Source organism: Neopelma chrysocephalum, unplaced genomic scaffold (genome assembly GCF_003984885.1).
Source record: "Neopelma chrysocephalum unplaced genomic scaffold, ASM398488v2 Primary Assembly neopelma1_67, whole genome shotgun sequence".
Classification (NCBI taxonomy): domain Eukaryota; kingdom Metazoa; phylum Chordata; class Aves; order Passeriformes; family Pipridae; genus Neopelma; species Neopelma chrysocephalum.
In genome coordinates, this window is record NW_020897726.1 from 9,899,619 (window position 1) to 9,913,174 (window position 13,556).

Genomic DNA, 13,556 nt, shown 5'->3' on the forward strand with positions numbered 1-13,556 from the left:
AATCCATCTGGATGGATCAATACTGAGTAACATGCTCTAGGAGACTCTGCTTGAGCAGGGAGGTTGGACCGGCTGAACTCCAGTGGTCTCTTCTAACACTAACCATTCTGTGGGACTCAGGGTGGAAGCGATGCCCCAGTAAGGGGGCCAAGCTGCTCGCCGTGTGGGGTGTCCAGGGCCAGAGGCGGGGGCCGGTTTCCGAGGGACCCGCGGAGGGCGGGAGCCGCCGGGCGGCATCTCCTTAGGGGCTCAACCCAATTGCGGCGCCGACCTTCACCTGAAACCCGAGCCGGGGGAGGGAGGGCGGTGCCCGCCGCTATAACACCCGGGCGGGCGGCGGCCGACCCGCCCTGCAGGGACCGGGGCCGGGGTGGCCGTCGGTGGTCGCAGCCACCAACCCACTCGTGCGTGCGCAGCGTGGGCTGTGAAGGTAAGCTGAAATAACGTGAGGGAGAAAGCACAGTCAGCAGTCGAACAGAAAGGGTGTAATTTTTTATTTATTTATTTGTTTTTAAAATCTGAAGTCGATTAGGCGTTTTGTTGTCATTATTACTTTAGCCTTCATCAAATTCATGTGTGGCTTTTCGTTTGGGATTTTGGGGTTTTTTTGTTGTTGTTTGGTGTTTTTTAACCAGCATATTTGATAGATCAAGAAGAAAAGTCTGGGGAGACTTGCAGCACCAGTCATTTACTGCCTCTAAATCTCTCCTAGTACCATATGGCATAACGAGTGCATCATGTCTTTATTTTTGTAATAATGACTATATTATGACTGCTCAATTAGTTCTAATCAAACAAAAAGTAATGAGGGAAATCCTCAATTCTGTAATAGATCATCCACAATAATTTCTGTCCTCAGGATTTAGCAAAAAAGGCTACTAAAGCAGGCTACTGAGCTAGGTCCCCTTGTAAAAGTGTGCACTGTTCCTAATATCATTAATAGTAGTTATTTTGTCATGCTGTTACATATTTTATTTTCTTTTTAGCTGTTGTATTTAAATAGAATAAAGTTGAGACCAAGATGTAATGAGTCATGGAAAAATCCACAGATGTGAACTCTTTAAATATTTACTAATTCTAAATGTTGGTTTTTAAATGCAGGTTTTGATTAATGTGACTTCCTCATAAGCATACAACAAAGAAGAACAATGAAGGACCATTTTGTAAATTCCACAGAAAAGGACATCTCTGATGCTGGTAGGCATGAACACTGTATGCGTGTTTGAGGAATATATTCCACAGCTTTGAATCTAAAGATGCACTATAAACCTTTCCTTAATGTTATAGTGGTTTTGTAGGAGATAACACAATGAGTTTCTGCTGAACTAAAGCCACACCTGTAAAGCATTTCTGCATGAATTATTCCATCAAGTTCAACAAAAGTCATTTATGTGGGTAAAACTATTTAGGAGAGTCCTAGCCTTGGTATGAAAGTGCTACTGAGGTAAGCTAAGATGGAAGCACATTATTGTTTTTAAATGGTTGTCTAAACCAGTCATTATAGGCTGACTGACATTAAAAAGACTGTGTAGAAAATTCTATTCATAGTGAATCAGCAGTTAAAGTTAAGGTAAATGTAAATTAAATAGGGAGTTGCTGCTGTGGGGAGCCCGTTTTCTCCCCATGTTTTACAGCTGGTTCCCTACTGTGGTTGCTCATCAGTTTCTCTGGATACTTATTACATCTCATTTTATATGCACTTAGAATTATAAGATGCCCAGGGTAGAACTTGTCTTTCATGTTGGTTTCTGAAGCCCCTAGCACAAAGAAAGTGGGACATGTGGCAACTACTGCAATAGAAAGAAAAAATGATGATTTTTACAGGCAAAGACATGTTTCTTCAGTTAACTTCCATCTCTTCTGTGCAGTTATAACCTTCCCTCTAATCAAATCCACTCATTTCATTAGGACTTCTTCTCATTTGCATTCACTTGCATAAGTTTTTGAAGAATTAATTAACTCTTTCTTTTGTTTCGCTCTTGAAAATGGAAGTGGAAGCTTTTTTCTGGAGTAAAGAAGAACTGAATAGAAAGGAAGTTTCAAGAAAAATTCACTGGGCTCTTTCAAGGACATGAGGAAAACTCTTTAAATGCAAAAGTCTCAGCAGTGAAAGATGCAGGAAATTGGTGCAATAGTTAGATTATTAAGTTAAAAAAGTCTGCTTTTTATTTAACAGAATCTGCAAGCAAGGGATATGACAATCCCTCTTTCCAACATGAAGAACATCTTGAACAAAGTGACAAGAGAAAAAAGTAGGTATTATTTGAACTCAAGACACTGGCTGCTGGTGAACTTGTTGTATGGGGGCAGGGGAGGGAAAAGAAGAGTTTATTACAGCTTTACAAAAAAAAAACCAAACCAAACTCTTATCTTAATTAGTCTTTTGTCTTTTCCTCTAGGAAAGAAAATGAGAAGTCAGAAAAACAAATGGTTGGCATTTTTGAATTGGTTAGTATCCAGTTTAATGGTCTGTTTTATTTTTTCTTTTCTTTATTTGTCATTGTGAGTTGCTTATGAAGTGCAATTAATAGGCAATGAGAAACCTGAGAAAAAGCTTGAGACCTACTGATTCTAGATCTCTTTAAGTTTTGCACTGTTATGTCAGATTCCCCTCTTGGTGGATTGGTGGCACTGACAGCAATTCAACCTTAGTGCTGTTGGAAGATGAAGCTCACTCCTGCTGAGGCTGTTCTAGGACTGCACAGGCCCTTGCCTTACCTCTAGTTACAAATGGTTTATCCTGTGTCTGACATCTGAGGGATCTGCTCTCTGAGAACCAGTAGTATAGTTTTGTGTGAGTTTTCTGTACAGCAGCTATTCCCAAATAGCTCTTACATGTGGACTTGCATATTCTGGAACAGAGAAGTTTTATTCTTCTCTGGTTTATTCCATATCCATTTACACCTTGTTAAGAGGGTTAGGATAGTCAGGAATAAAATGCTCTGATTTCAGATTAACCACATCCTAGGGATAGCTATGGCAGTTTAAATTCACATCCTTCTTTAAACCAAACAAATGTTCAAGGGTAGATGAGCCTGAAGATACAACCTATCTCTGCTAAAATAATTTTCTACTGGTAGATATAAGTCAAGTTCTAGTCAATAACTCACTCTTGTTTACATTGTAAAGGCATTATCTTAGTAAATATGTAACTTAATGGAACACAAAATTATATTGTACAAAGGTCATCATCACTTACAAACATGTAGTTTTTTCTAAATGGAGAATCTGTGTTCTGCCAATATTCTCTTAGCAGTCTTACTCAGTACTGATTTAAAGATGTGTTCAACTACTATACGATTCTCATATTCTGAATTTACTTTCAGTTGGAACGTTGTTACTTTAGAAAATGTTGGTAGAAACAAAGCTGTTCTGTAGGTGTGCTGTACTGTAGCAAATACGTGAACTGTCAGGTGCTATGTCACTTTTTTTTTCTCTTTTTTTTTTTTTAATGCTCACATAGTTTTGCTATGCTGACTGGATGGATGTCCTTTTGATGATAGTTGGTTTGATCACAGCTGCTGCAAATGGTACTGGAATGCCGCTTATGATCATTATCTTTGGAGAGATGACAAACAGCTTTGTGCTAAGTGGTGTGGAATCAAACGGTAAAAAGTTAAAATTAGAATTCTCTGCATATTGGTTATGTTTTGCTACAGGGGCTAAGATGCTTTTTCCCCCCCAGACTATGCACTGGTACATATCTGACAAATATATAATGAGAAACATTCATCCTGCTGGAAATAATCCAGTCATTTTAATCAATCTTCAGTGACAAGGCCAGGACAGAACCAAAGCATTGGATGTGCTCTTCATTATGAACTTCAACTTTGGTGAGATAGTAAGGAGCATGACCAACTTCTGTATCAACAATTATCAGACATTAATTCCTTAAAAGTAAATGTATATTTGCCAAGTCATTTTGTATTTTGCAAGACCCCACTTGTAAAATACAAAACATTTCCAAACTGATGACCCCATATTGCCATGAATTATTTTCTACATATAACACTTTCACAAACATTACTACTTTTTATTTCCCCTTAACAGATACTTCAGTAAACAGTTCCAGCTGCCCATCAGCTCCAGGTGTGGATATAGAAGGTGACATGACAAAGTAAGAGTCTTTGTAGTTTTCCTGTTAGTAGAGTATCGGAGAATTTTCTGTTACTGTGTTATCTCTTTGAGCAGAAGCCAAATGTTTGCCTTCTTAAAAAAGTTTCCCAATAATACATCACAGGCTTCAGTATTTAATTTGGTATGATAAATCAAGACTAGTTATTGCTTTGTTTGTCTAACTTGTCTCACAAGATACAGTGGGGTCACATGGGCTCTTGTTCCCTTATTCCAGGTTTGCTTACTATTACGTGGGAATTGGCTTTGCTGTGTTGATCCTGAGCACCATCCAAGTATGGACATTTTTGGTTGCTGCTACAAGGCAAACAGCAAGGATCCGGCAGAAGTTCTTTTTTGCAGTGCTCCATCAGGAAATGGCTTGGTTTGATACTACCCAGATAGGAATGCTGAACACCAGACTGACAGAGTGAGGGCTCTGCTCTTTTTTTGCATGCACACACACACACACACACACACACACACAAAGTATGACATTTTAAAGAAAACTGCCATTTATCTCTGTGGAATAGCCTATAGAGAGTTAAGAAAAAAAATAAATATCATTTTCAGCTTTATTGGTGAAGTATCTTTGATACGTGCATTGGAAGGGTTTTTGCTGTGAAATGCCTGACACTGGCTTTCTAATGTCCATGAAGTATGTGGCAGTCAGTACTAGATAAACACCTCTACTGTCTCCACCTAGTTTACAAACACTGAAAGCTCTGACATTTTATTGAATGAAAATGAACTTGTACTTGCATCCAGTCAGATCTCAGGCTGAACTCTGTCCAAGCAGTTAGTCTTTGGAGCTTTTCCATAAACTTAAATAGACTTAGGGGTAAGTACTGTAAGCCTCAAGATGCTATGGGACTGTATGTGTGAGCAGAATTTTTTTAACTTCTTTTTTTCTGGATTTTAAAGTAGCTTTGGACAGAGCTGTGTCCTGAAAGGTATAAGAGAAGCTTAAATGAAACCACTCTCAACTCTAGTATTTATATGTTCTGGGAAGAGAGAATGGAAATTATGGAAAATTGAGGTTATTCCAAGTAATGTTCTGATGGAATGGAGGTAACCCTTCATCTGAGTCTGTAGCTAAAATTCAGAACATGAAATGCATCAGAGCTGAACAGAAGAAATCATTTGGAGATGGTCATGTTGGGTGAGGAGGCTCCTTGACTGTTTACTTGTACTATTCCATTTGGATGCCTGATAAGGGAGCTAGGTCATTTGTGACCCAGTGACAGGGCATAGAAACAGCAGAGAATGATGAAAAGTACAGTAAATGAAAATACAGTAAATGAGCCCTTTAAAATAGGAGGTTTCTGCTGTGTTTTAGCTACAGAAGAGCCTAATGGTACAGTCCAGTAGCTGTGGTTAGAAATTTGACTGTGCCAGTTAGGAAATGGCAAGGCTTCTGACATTAGGCCACACAGCATGAAAAGGAGGGGGAGGGAGTCACAGTGAAAGGCATTCCAAGCTAACAAATCTGTTTTTATTATTATTTAAAGGGACATCAACACCATCCACCAAGGCATCGGAGACAAGATCTGTATATTCTTACAGTTTTTTAGCACGTTTCTGGCAGGGATTATTATAGGATTCATCTATGGGTGGAAGCTCACACTGGTGGTTTTGTCAGTCAGCCCTCTTCTTGCTGCATCAGCAGGAATTTGGTCAACTGTAAGTGTGTGTGAATTAATAAACAAATATGAGAAAAACATTACAACTCTTATGCAGAGGAAAGGGGGAGAGAATGGAAGAAAAGTAGTATGGTTTCTAAGTTGTGAGGTTGGCCCTCATTTACTTTATGATTTCTGTTCTTTTCGTAGCCTTTCTCTGCGTTCCCAAGCACATACTTGTAAGTCATGTTCCTTCTGTCTGCATATTCTGTCCTTACGCCATGTTACAGGAGGGTAATGTGCATCAGAGAATCTTCCTTGCACAGGGATTTCCTCATGCAGAGCATTGGGGAAGCCCAGGCACATACTTGTGACCCTCACTTTTCCCTCCCAACACATACTTTTCAAGTTCTTTCCATCTGCACTTACATGTACCACCTCTCTTGCGAATGATTTACCAAGTTGCATGCTGTGCACAGAGTAGATCCTAGGACATATATACAGCTGCTGTAGACTATAGTGATATAAATCAGCAAAATATCTGGAGAGGTTTCCCTTCCAGGTAGGAAAACATTTTCTCATTTTGTGCTGTTGTAGCCACATAAATGGGTATGGCTCATGTTCCTAAGTGACTTATATATGATTCTGTGGAGGTTTATTTTCCTCATTAAAGCATTTCAAATAAGCTAGGAAGAAGAATGTTAGAGGCTGTAAAGCGATTGACTTGCTTACTTCAATGTCTGCTGGCACTCTCCAGAGCAGCTATGGCACAGCTCTCTGCCTCTACACACACCATAGTGGTGCTCATAGGCTGTCCTCAGCTTGGGAGAAAAGCAGATCAGTCATGAAGCTCGTCTGATGCTTGTGTAGCATGTGACTGTAATGAGGATACAATGATATATTGAGCTGGATTTGGGGGGAACTCAGAGGAGTTGACCTCCACTTTCCTAAAATCTCATCCTTTGAGTAGGCTGCAATAACATCTGGTTTTCAACTTTCCAGCTCCTGGCATCCCTTACTGCTAAAGAGCTGTCTGCTTATGCCAAAGCAGGAGCTGTTGCAGAAGAAATTTTGACAGCAATCAGGACTGTTGTGGCTTTCAATGGACAGCAGAAGGCATTAGCAAAGTAAGTTTTTAACTAATAATTATTTAAAATATGGGAAAGGAATTTGGGTTGTGAGGATTTGGTTTGTTTGGGGTTTTTTTATTATTTTTTGGGGGAGGGGCAAAGGAATGACATTCTCCTTAGAATAATTTTACCTTTCTGTAATGGACAAATCACCTGAAAACAAAGATGTGTAAGTAGACCTAGTCAGTGAATACAGGCTACTTTGTGCTAACATTGCAGCATAGATTAAAATTTCTCCTCTGATTGAGATCTGGAGTTGAACTTAATGTGAAAGTGGTGGAAGGGCTGTCTTCACCTAGTAGTCTGACATAGCAGAGCGATGATCAGTTGCTTAACTTATAGAGCACATGTGCTCTGTTCTCATATTTGAACTTGTATTTAAACTACACTGGATAACAACCTTAAGTAAAATCACATTATTGATTTTTACTACTTTCATGATTTGCAAATACCACTTGTAGTTGGTCAGTGTTGGCCCTAGTCACATCTGAAAGGTGAGGTGGTTGTGGCTGGCCATGAACTTATTCACATATATATCAGATAACAAGCGTAAACAATGACATTCAGTATACAAATAAAGGGCATCATTGATTCCATGCAGCTGGGAAAGGCAACTCAGAAGACCTGATTCATGAAACTCTTGTATCTTTTTCAACTCTTATGTTTGCCTTGGTCTCGTGCAAAATTTCTAAAGCTAGGGCTGACATGCCCTAGTTCAGTGTCCTACAGCCTGTATTTGTCTGCTTCTAAGGACTGAGCTCTGACTATCTTACAGGTCTGTATCCTGCTTACTGGGAATTGTCCTTAAGATGCAACACTTTCTGCTTACACAGTAAAGGCAAAAATACCCTTTAAGATGATCTAGATCAGTTGTCCCCCCTCCTCTCCATCTTCTGCAATTACCAGTGTCTGAAAATCTAATGGTAGGAGCTGCTCCAAACTACTTTGTCTAAAGACAAAATAACTGATACCTGAGTAACTCCATGACAGTAAGGCCTTTCCTTTATGTGGTTGACTGGTCAGCCTCTTCCAAAGCTCTACCTCCATTTAATGTAAAAACAAACAAACAAAAAAGCAAACAGAAAACCCCCACCAAATTTAAAAAAACCTATGGTGACTCTACTAGGGACAGACAAACTCCTATCAGGGACTGACTAGGGCATTTTGCAGATATGGGTTTGTGACTCCTATGCTACTCTTGAATGCTGGTCTCGGAGATAGAAAAGCGTCCTTTTGCTGCACAGTGCCTGACCACAAATGTTTACTCTTGCAAGGGACCTTCAGTCATCTTCTCTTTGTGGCAGTGGCTTGGCTTTTCCTCTGTAGCTGAGTGATGACATGTATTTGTCACAGTGCTTAAACCCAGTACCCATTTCCCTGGAAGACCTATGATGCTGCTGACTCAAAGGTAGGGCTTGGTTTGAAGAGCACAACCAAGTCGGAAATTTAAATGTATTTGACTAAGAAATGCAGCATTGATGGCATGTGAGAAATTTACATGAACAAAATTAATGCAGTTTTTAAAGATTGCTTCTCAGCTGACTGAATTGCATGTCTTCCTAGTACAGGAATGTATTGCATAGAAAATACATATTGGGAGAAAAGTGCAAGCTGCTGAGCATGTCACTGGAAGTAAAAAAATACACAATTCCTAGGTTACACTTTCCATAATGAGCTTGAGTAAATGAAAACTACTAGCTGTAAACTATAGATTAACGAATTTGAAGTATCCTTAGAAGAAATCATTCTCACAGTGAACTTGTCAGTCTTTATACTGATCTTCTATGTCTGCTTGTTTCCTATTTTGCCATATTAATCAGTAAACTAACCTAAGGGAAAGATGCTTGACTTCCCAGAATGGCTAGGAAGAGAACAACTCTTGTATCAGAGGGAGCTCTCTCTCATTTACCTCCTTCCCTAGTGCCTGGGGTTGTTGGGGGGTTTATTTTTATTTTGCCTTTTTAAAACATGGAAGACTAAACCTTACCTCTGGTAGATAACACTGATAGAACTTTTTCAAGGTTTTCTTTCAGGATTAATGGAAACAAGTGGTTCAAGACAGGTATCGTGCCTTCCATCATGATAACAAAGTCATGATGCTCAATTGTTTTCTTAATTTGTCTTCATAACACATAAGTATGCCAATGTTGCCAGCATATGTCAGAGTAGATTTATTCAGATGAGTTATATCCCTAATAGTCCTCTGTCAAAAAAAATAATCTGAATTCTCTTTGAGATTTTATTTTTATTACATAAATATTTTAATTAAGAAAAGGGCACTGGGAAATAGCAATCAGAATGCCATGTAGTACCTGTCAAATTTTTCCTTATCCACTTTCAGATACAATGCTAACTTAGAGGTGGCTAAACGTGTTGGAGTGAAAAAATCCATTACCACCAACACATGTCTGGGTGTATCACAGTTTGTTATCTTTGGGTCCTATGCACTTGCATTTTGGTATGGAACCAAGCTCATTGCTGAGGATGAACATTATGACATTGGCCGTGTCTTAATTGTAAGTACATCAATGCAGCTTTGAAAATGTTCTGTAACTTCAGGAAAATAGTTATAGAAGTGGTGTATCTATTTTCTGCCATGTGCTTGCTAAATTAGCTGTTACAGACTCACTTGGTGTAAAAGAACTGGAAGGTATTCATCTTGCCTAGCTTTTGATATAACAAGCTTGAACAGGACACCTTGTATTCCCACTCTAATCAATGCAGAGGCAAAAGTATCTGCACTTTTCTCACTTGTCTTGGACTCTATTTGTAGAGTAGGATGAACAACCGAGAGCTGGTGGTTAAGAAGTGAAGACAAGTAATCTGGACTGCCAACAAAATTCTACCTAAACAGAGATGAAATGGATCTCACTGGTGTGCTGAATGTGCCAATATGTCTTATGTTGGTAATGGTTTGGGGATATTTAGCTATCTTGTTATCATCAAAAGTTTGGCTACATGCTTAACTTTCACACTCCTCAGTATGCTTCCTCACAGTATGTTAAGTGAATTGTGTGTTAAGAAAATCTGGACTAAATTTTGTGAGCCTCCTAACTTTGGGAACATCTGAAAAACAACAGAGGAAGATATTTGTACATAATAGAAAATGCAAGAACATTGAAAAGAAAAGTAATTCATGCCACAAAGGCATGTGTCAGTAGTTATAATTTACTCCAGGAAAATGGAGTGTACATACAAGCAACTGTGAAATGCACCTTTCACTTTTGTATTTAATTTTCCTGAAAAGAGTTAAATGCCAAAGTCTTTTGAGTGCACATCTGGGCACTGGTTACTTTGTAAGCATTAAGTGAGGTGCTCGCTCCATCTCCCACAGGTGTTCTTCGCTGTGCTTGTTGGAGCTTTCTCCCTGGGCCAGGCAGCTCCCAACCTGGAGAGTGTGGCTAAGGCACGTGGGGCTGCCTATGAAGTATATAAGATTATCAATAAGGTAAATATCTAAGTAAGTAGAATACAAGGCTTTCAACCACACTTCATTTCCCCTCCCTCTCTTTTTTTTTTCTTCTTGAGATATAACAAAAGCACTCTAAAGCCCCAAAACCATAAACTCTATAGATGCCTACCACAGAAACCCATAATAGTTCAGATGAAGGACACAACTTCTTTATTTGTTGTAATGAATGCTGAGAAACCTAGCATGTTTATCTGAGATATATGGTTGAGGTCTTTCTCTAGTATTAGACTTGCAGCTCCAGAGGGAAAATGGTAAGGCACTGTACTAATTTTTAAAAAATGCATATGTGCAGAATTGCGGCTGAGCTGTGGTTTATTGTGGAAGGAGTTGGTGAGGAGGGTATTAGTATTGCTATTGAAAGTTACAGTATTAATAATCTGTGATGCTGATGTTGGTATGAAAAGGTTTTCCACATTATTATCTTGGTCTTGCTGTGCTATGCAGCAATTGCATATCTGTATATATAAAATATTTTAAGTAAGTAGGACTAAAAAGTTCATGGAGAAATGGCTACACTGTTCTTCTTGATGTGAGTAAAAAAATCTTCCTGTACAGATTACTGAGGGCCATTTTTTGGCTGCAAGATAATGCAGTTAAGTTCTGCAATTACAGATTTTCTGCTGTGGACTTTGTTGCATTTGAAAATCTTCTATATTTGTCAAAGTAGAATTCACAGTTACATGTTCCCCTGTAATCAGCATCTAGGGAGTAAAATGCAGCAACTCTGCTATGGTATACTGCAGTGTAAACCAGCAGCTGAGAGAGTGAACAACAATATAGCTAGCAGAAATAACAGTTCCAAAAGTGACATAACAGTAATATATTTTAAAAACCTCTTTCCAGAAACGGCTCATAGACAGCAGTTCTAAGGAAGGCTACAAACCAGACAAACTCATAGGAGAAATTGAATTCAGAAACATCCATTTCAGTTACCCAGCCAGACCTGATGTTAAAGTAAGTGTTTGGTTTAGATTGCTGTACTGAAATTCTTCAACCTATGTCCAGATTTTTGTCTAATCTTGTTCTAGAATGCCAAATGCATTCCTGTTTTGGGGGGTGGGACATTATTTTTCCCTCAATAGTGCACAAAGCTCTAGATCTACTGTCACTGTCTATTTGTTCACAATTCTCTTCTGCAGGAAAAATCTAAAAATATGTATTGCTCCTAGTCTGAATTTCTGTGAACAAGCACCCTGATAAATCAAAAAAGATTTTTCAGAATTAAAACTTGCAAACTTTAAACAGTTAAGTCAGGAAGTGGCTTTTTCCAGTTCCTTGGTCATTCAGGGTTGCTATGATATCCCATGTGAAAAATTATCTGTGAGGTAGGCTTTACAACAATATGCTATCAAATGGATTGAAACGTATCCTCCTAAATATACATTTGGAAGTCAAAAGTTATATTGGGCAGATGTTAAAATTGCTGTTCGATAAACTGTTGTCCCTGTCCTTTGCCACTTCAGTTTCTCTTAGTGACCTATGTACATCATCTCATGGTGATTAATTACTTTTGTGGTGGTACAATTAGTATGAGCTCTTTGCCATATTCAGCAGTTTATAATCTTTTGAACACCTTGATAAAGATAAAAGAAGAAGGAATTTGTTGCTGTTGTTTCTGACTTGATGAAGAAAAGGATTGGAATAGAGCTTTCAAATGCCAACAATTAAAAGCTCGATGTGCTGATTTAGTGGTGAGAATGGGGAGCTTCATATCACTGTGGCTATTTCTTTAGATAGCTCTTCCTACCTCAGTCATCTGAGGTCTGTCCCATTGGGCATCCAGTGTATTTCCAGGACACTGGGGAAGCTGAAGGGCAGATTCAGAGCTGGCCTTTCTTCCCTAACTGTAAGTTGGTGCAATGCACCTTCTTCCCTCTTAGATCAGAAATATGAAGTGACAGAGCAGAGTCTTCATACTTCTTCTTAAAAATACTGTTCAGGCTGATAAGCTATGTTATGGGTCTGCATGCCAAATGGGAGGGAAATAAGAAATATTTGTAATTCTTCCCAAATCTAAGTCAGCAGCTCTCCATACTGAGAGCATCAATGTTATTTAATATATCCAAAAGGAAGCAGCAAAGGTGTGTAGAAGTTATCCACAATCTCTCAAGCATTTGATGCAATACAGTATAATCTCCCCTGTCCACATTAAACCAAATCAGAGGGATCTAAGGAGTCTAGTTATTGCTAGTTTTAATCTTGGCAACACCTTATCTGATGAGTTAGAAATAGCCTATTATGTGGTTGTGACTATTTGCATCTGGAGATACTATGGTATCCAGAATGTGGTTCTTTCTTGATAATGCAGGCACCAGGATATCAGCTTCTTGGAGATACAAACCCTGCTGGATGTAATACAGGGAAAGGAGAGGAATATTGCAACTGTTTTAATTGCTCATTGCAAAAACATTTGTAGGCAAAATTATAAATCAGCTTGGTATAAACAAGAGGAGTTCCCATAGCAGCCAAATATTTTGGCAGCTACACAGCATTACTCGTATATGACATGGACATCTTTTGAGGTAAAATGTTCCTTAATATGAAAATAGCAACAAAGATACCATTAATCTGTAACTACTCCCCAGGTTGCTGAGTCTGTGAACAATAAGAGTCTGTGAACAATAAGGAATGAGATTTACTAAGGGCTTTCCAGCAGTTACCTGGTCAAAACAGCCATATATATTCTAAAAATAGAAGAAGGCAAGTTTGTTTCTCAGCCATCATGTTTAGCACCTGAAAAATATTTTTCTGTGAGATTCATAATTGAGTGTTATGCCATTGGCTAAGCACTGGAAAATGAAAGACAGCAGGAGAATGGAAGATCCCAAGCCTGCTATCAGATCACACAAACTGGAGAAAATGAGCTATCAAGTTTAGAGTATTGTGGCTAACTCTGTTGATTTGAGTGTTGTGTTGGTTTAAAAGTTAACCAGCAAGGCAAAATGAACTCAATTCAAAAGAGAGATTTATAAGTCAGAATAACAATTTATTAAAATAATGCAATAAGTACAATTATACAGACAGACAATTGGTTTTAACCCACAAAACCCAAATGTACAAACCCAGCACCCTGGGGTATGAACAAAAGTGGTGTACCTTGGCCCACCCCCCGAGTCCAAAGCAAAGGGAGAGGGAATAAACCTGCTGGTGGGAGAGCTGCTGCAGTCTGGTTAGAAGTGGTGATTGCAGTCCAGTTGAGGGTGGTGGTCTCAGCCTGGT

General features: G+C 38.9%; 1 protein-coding gene across 2 annotated transcripts in view; it reads left to right on the top strand.

Annotated features, from left to right (window-relative positions):
- The first annotated feature begins 349 nt into the window (after window positions 1-349).
- The window catches only part of ABCB5 (ATP binding cassette subfamily B member 5), a 35,994-nt gene continuing 22,787 nt past the window's right edge, over window positions 350-13,556 (top strand). The window contains exons 1-13 of one of the 2 annotated variants that reach the window (XM_027684695.1): window positions 350-430; window positions 1,102-1,197; window positions 2,177-2,243; window positions 2,331-2,351; window positions 2,400-2,448; window positions 3,464-3,608; window positions 4,051-4,117; window positions 4,352-4,543; window positions 5,625-5,796; window positions 6,738-6,862; window positions 9,207-9,381; window positions 10,200-10,313; window positions 11,181-11,291. In XM_027684695.1, coding sequence (XP_027540496.1) covers window positions 1,149-1,197; window positions 2,177-2,243; window positions 2,331-2,351; window positions 2,400-2,448; window positions 3,464-3,608; window positions 4,051-4,117; window positions 4,352-4,543; window positions 5,625-5,796; window positions 6,738-6,862; window positions 9,207-9,381; window positions 10,200-10,313; window positions 11,181-11,291 — 1,287 coding nt within the window. In that variant the 5' untranslated portion in view covers window positions 350-430; window positions 1,102-1,148. Of the gene's footprint in view, window positions 431-1,101; window positions 1,198-2,176; window positions 2,253-2,330; window positions 2,352-2,399; window positions 2,449-3,463; window positions 3,609-4,050; window positions 4,118-4,351; window positions 4,544-5,624; window positions 5,797-6,737; window positions 6,863-9,206; window positions 9,382-10,199; window positions 10,314-11,180; window positions 11,292-13,556 lie in introns of both variants that reach the window. The other variant, XM_027684697.1, reaches the window with a different exon arrangement.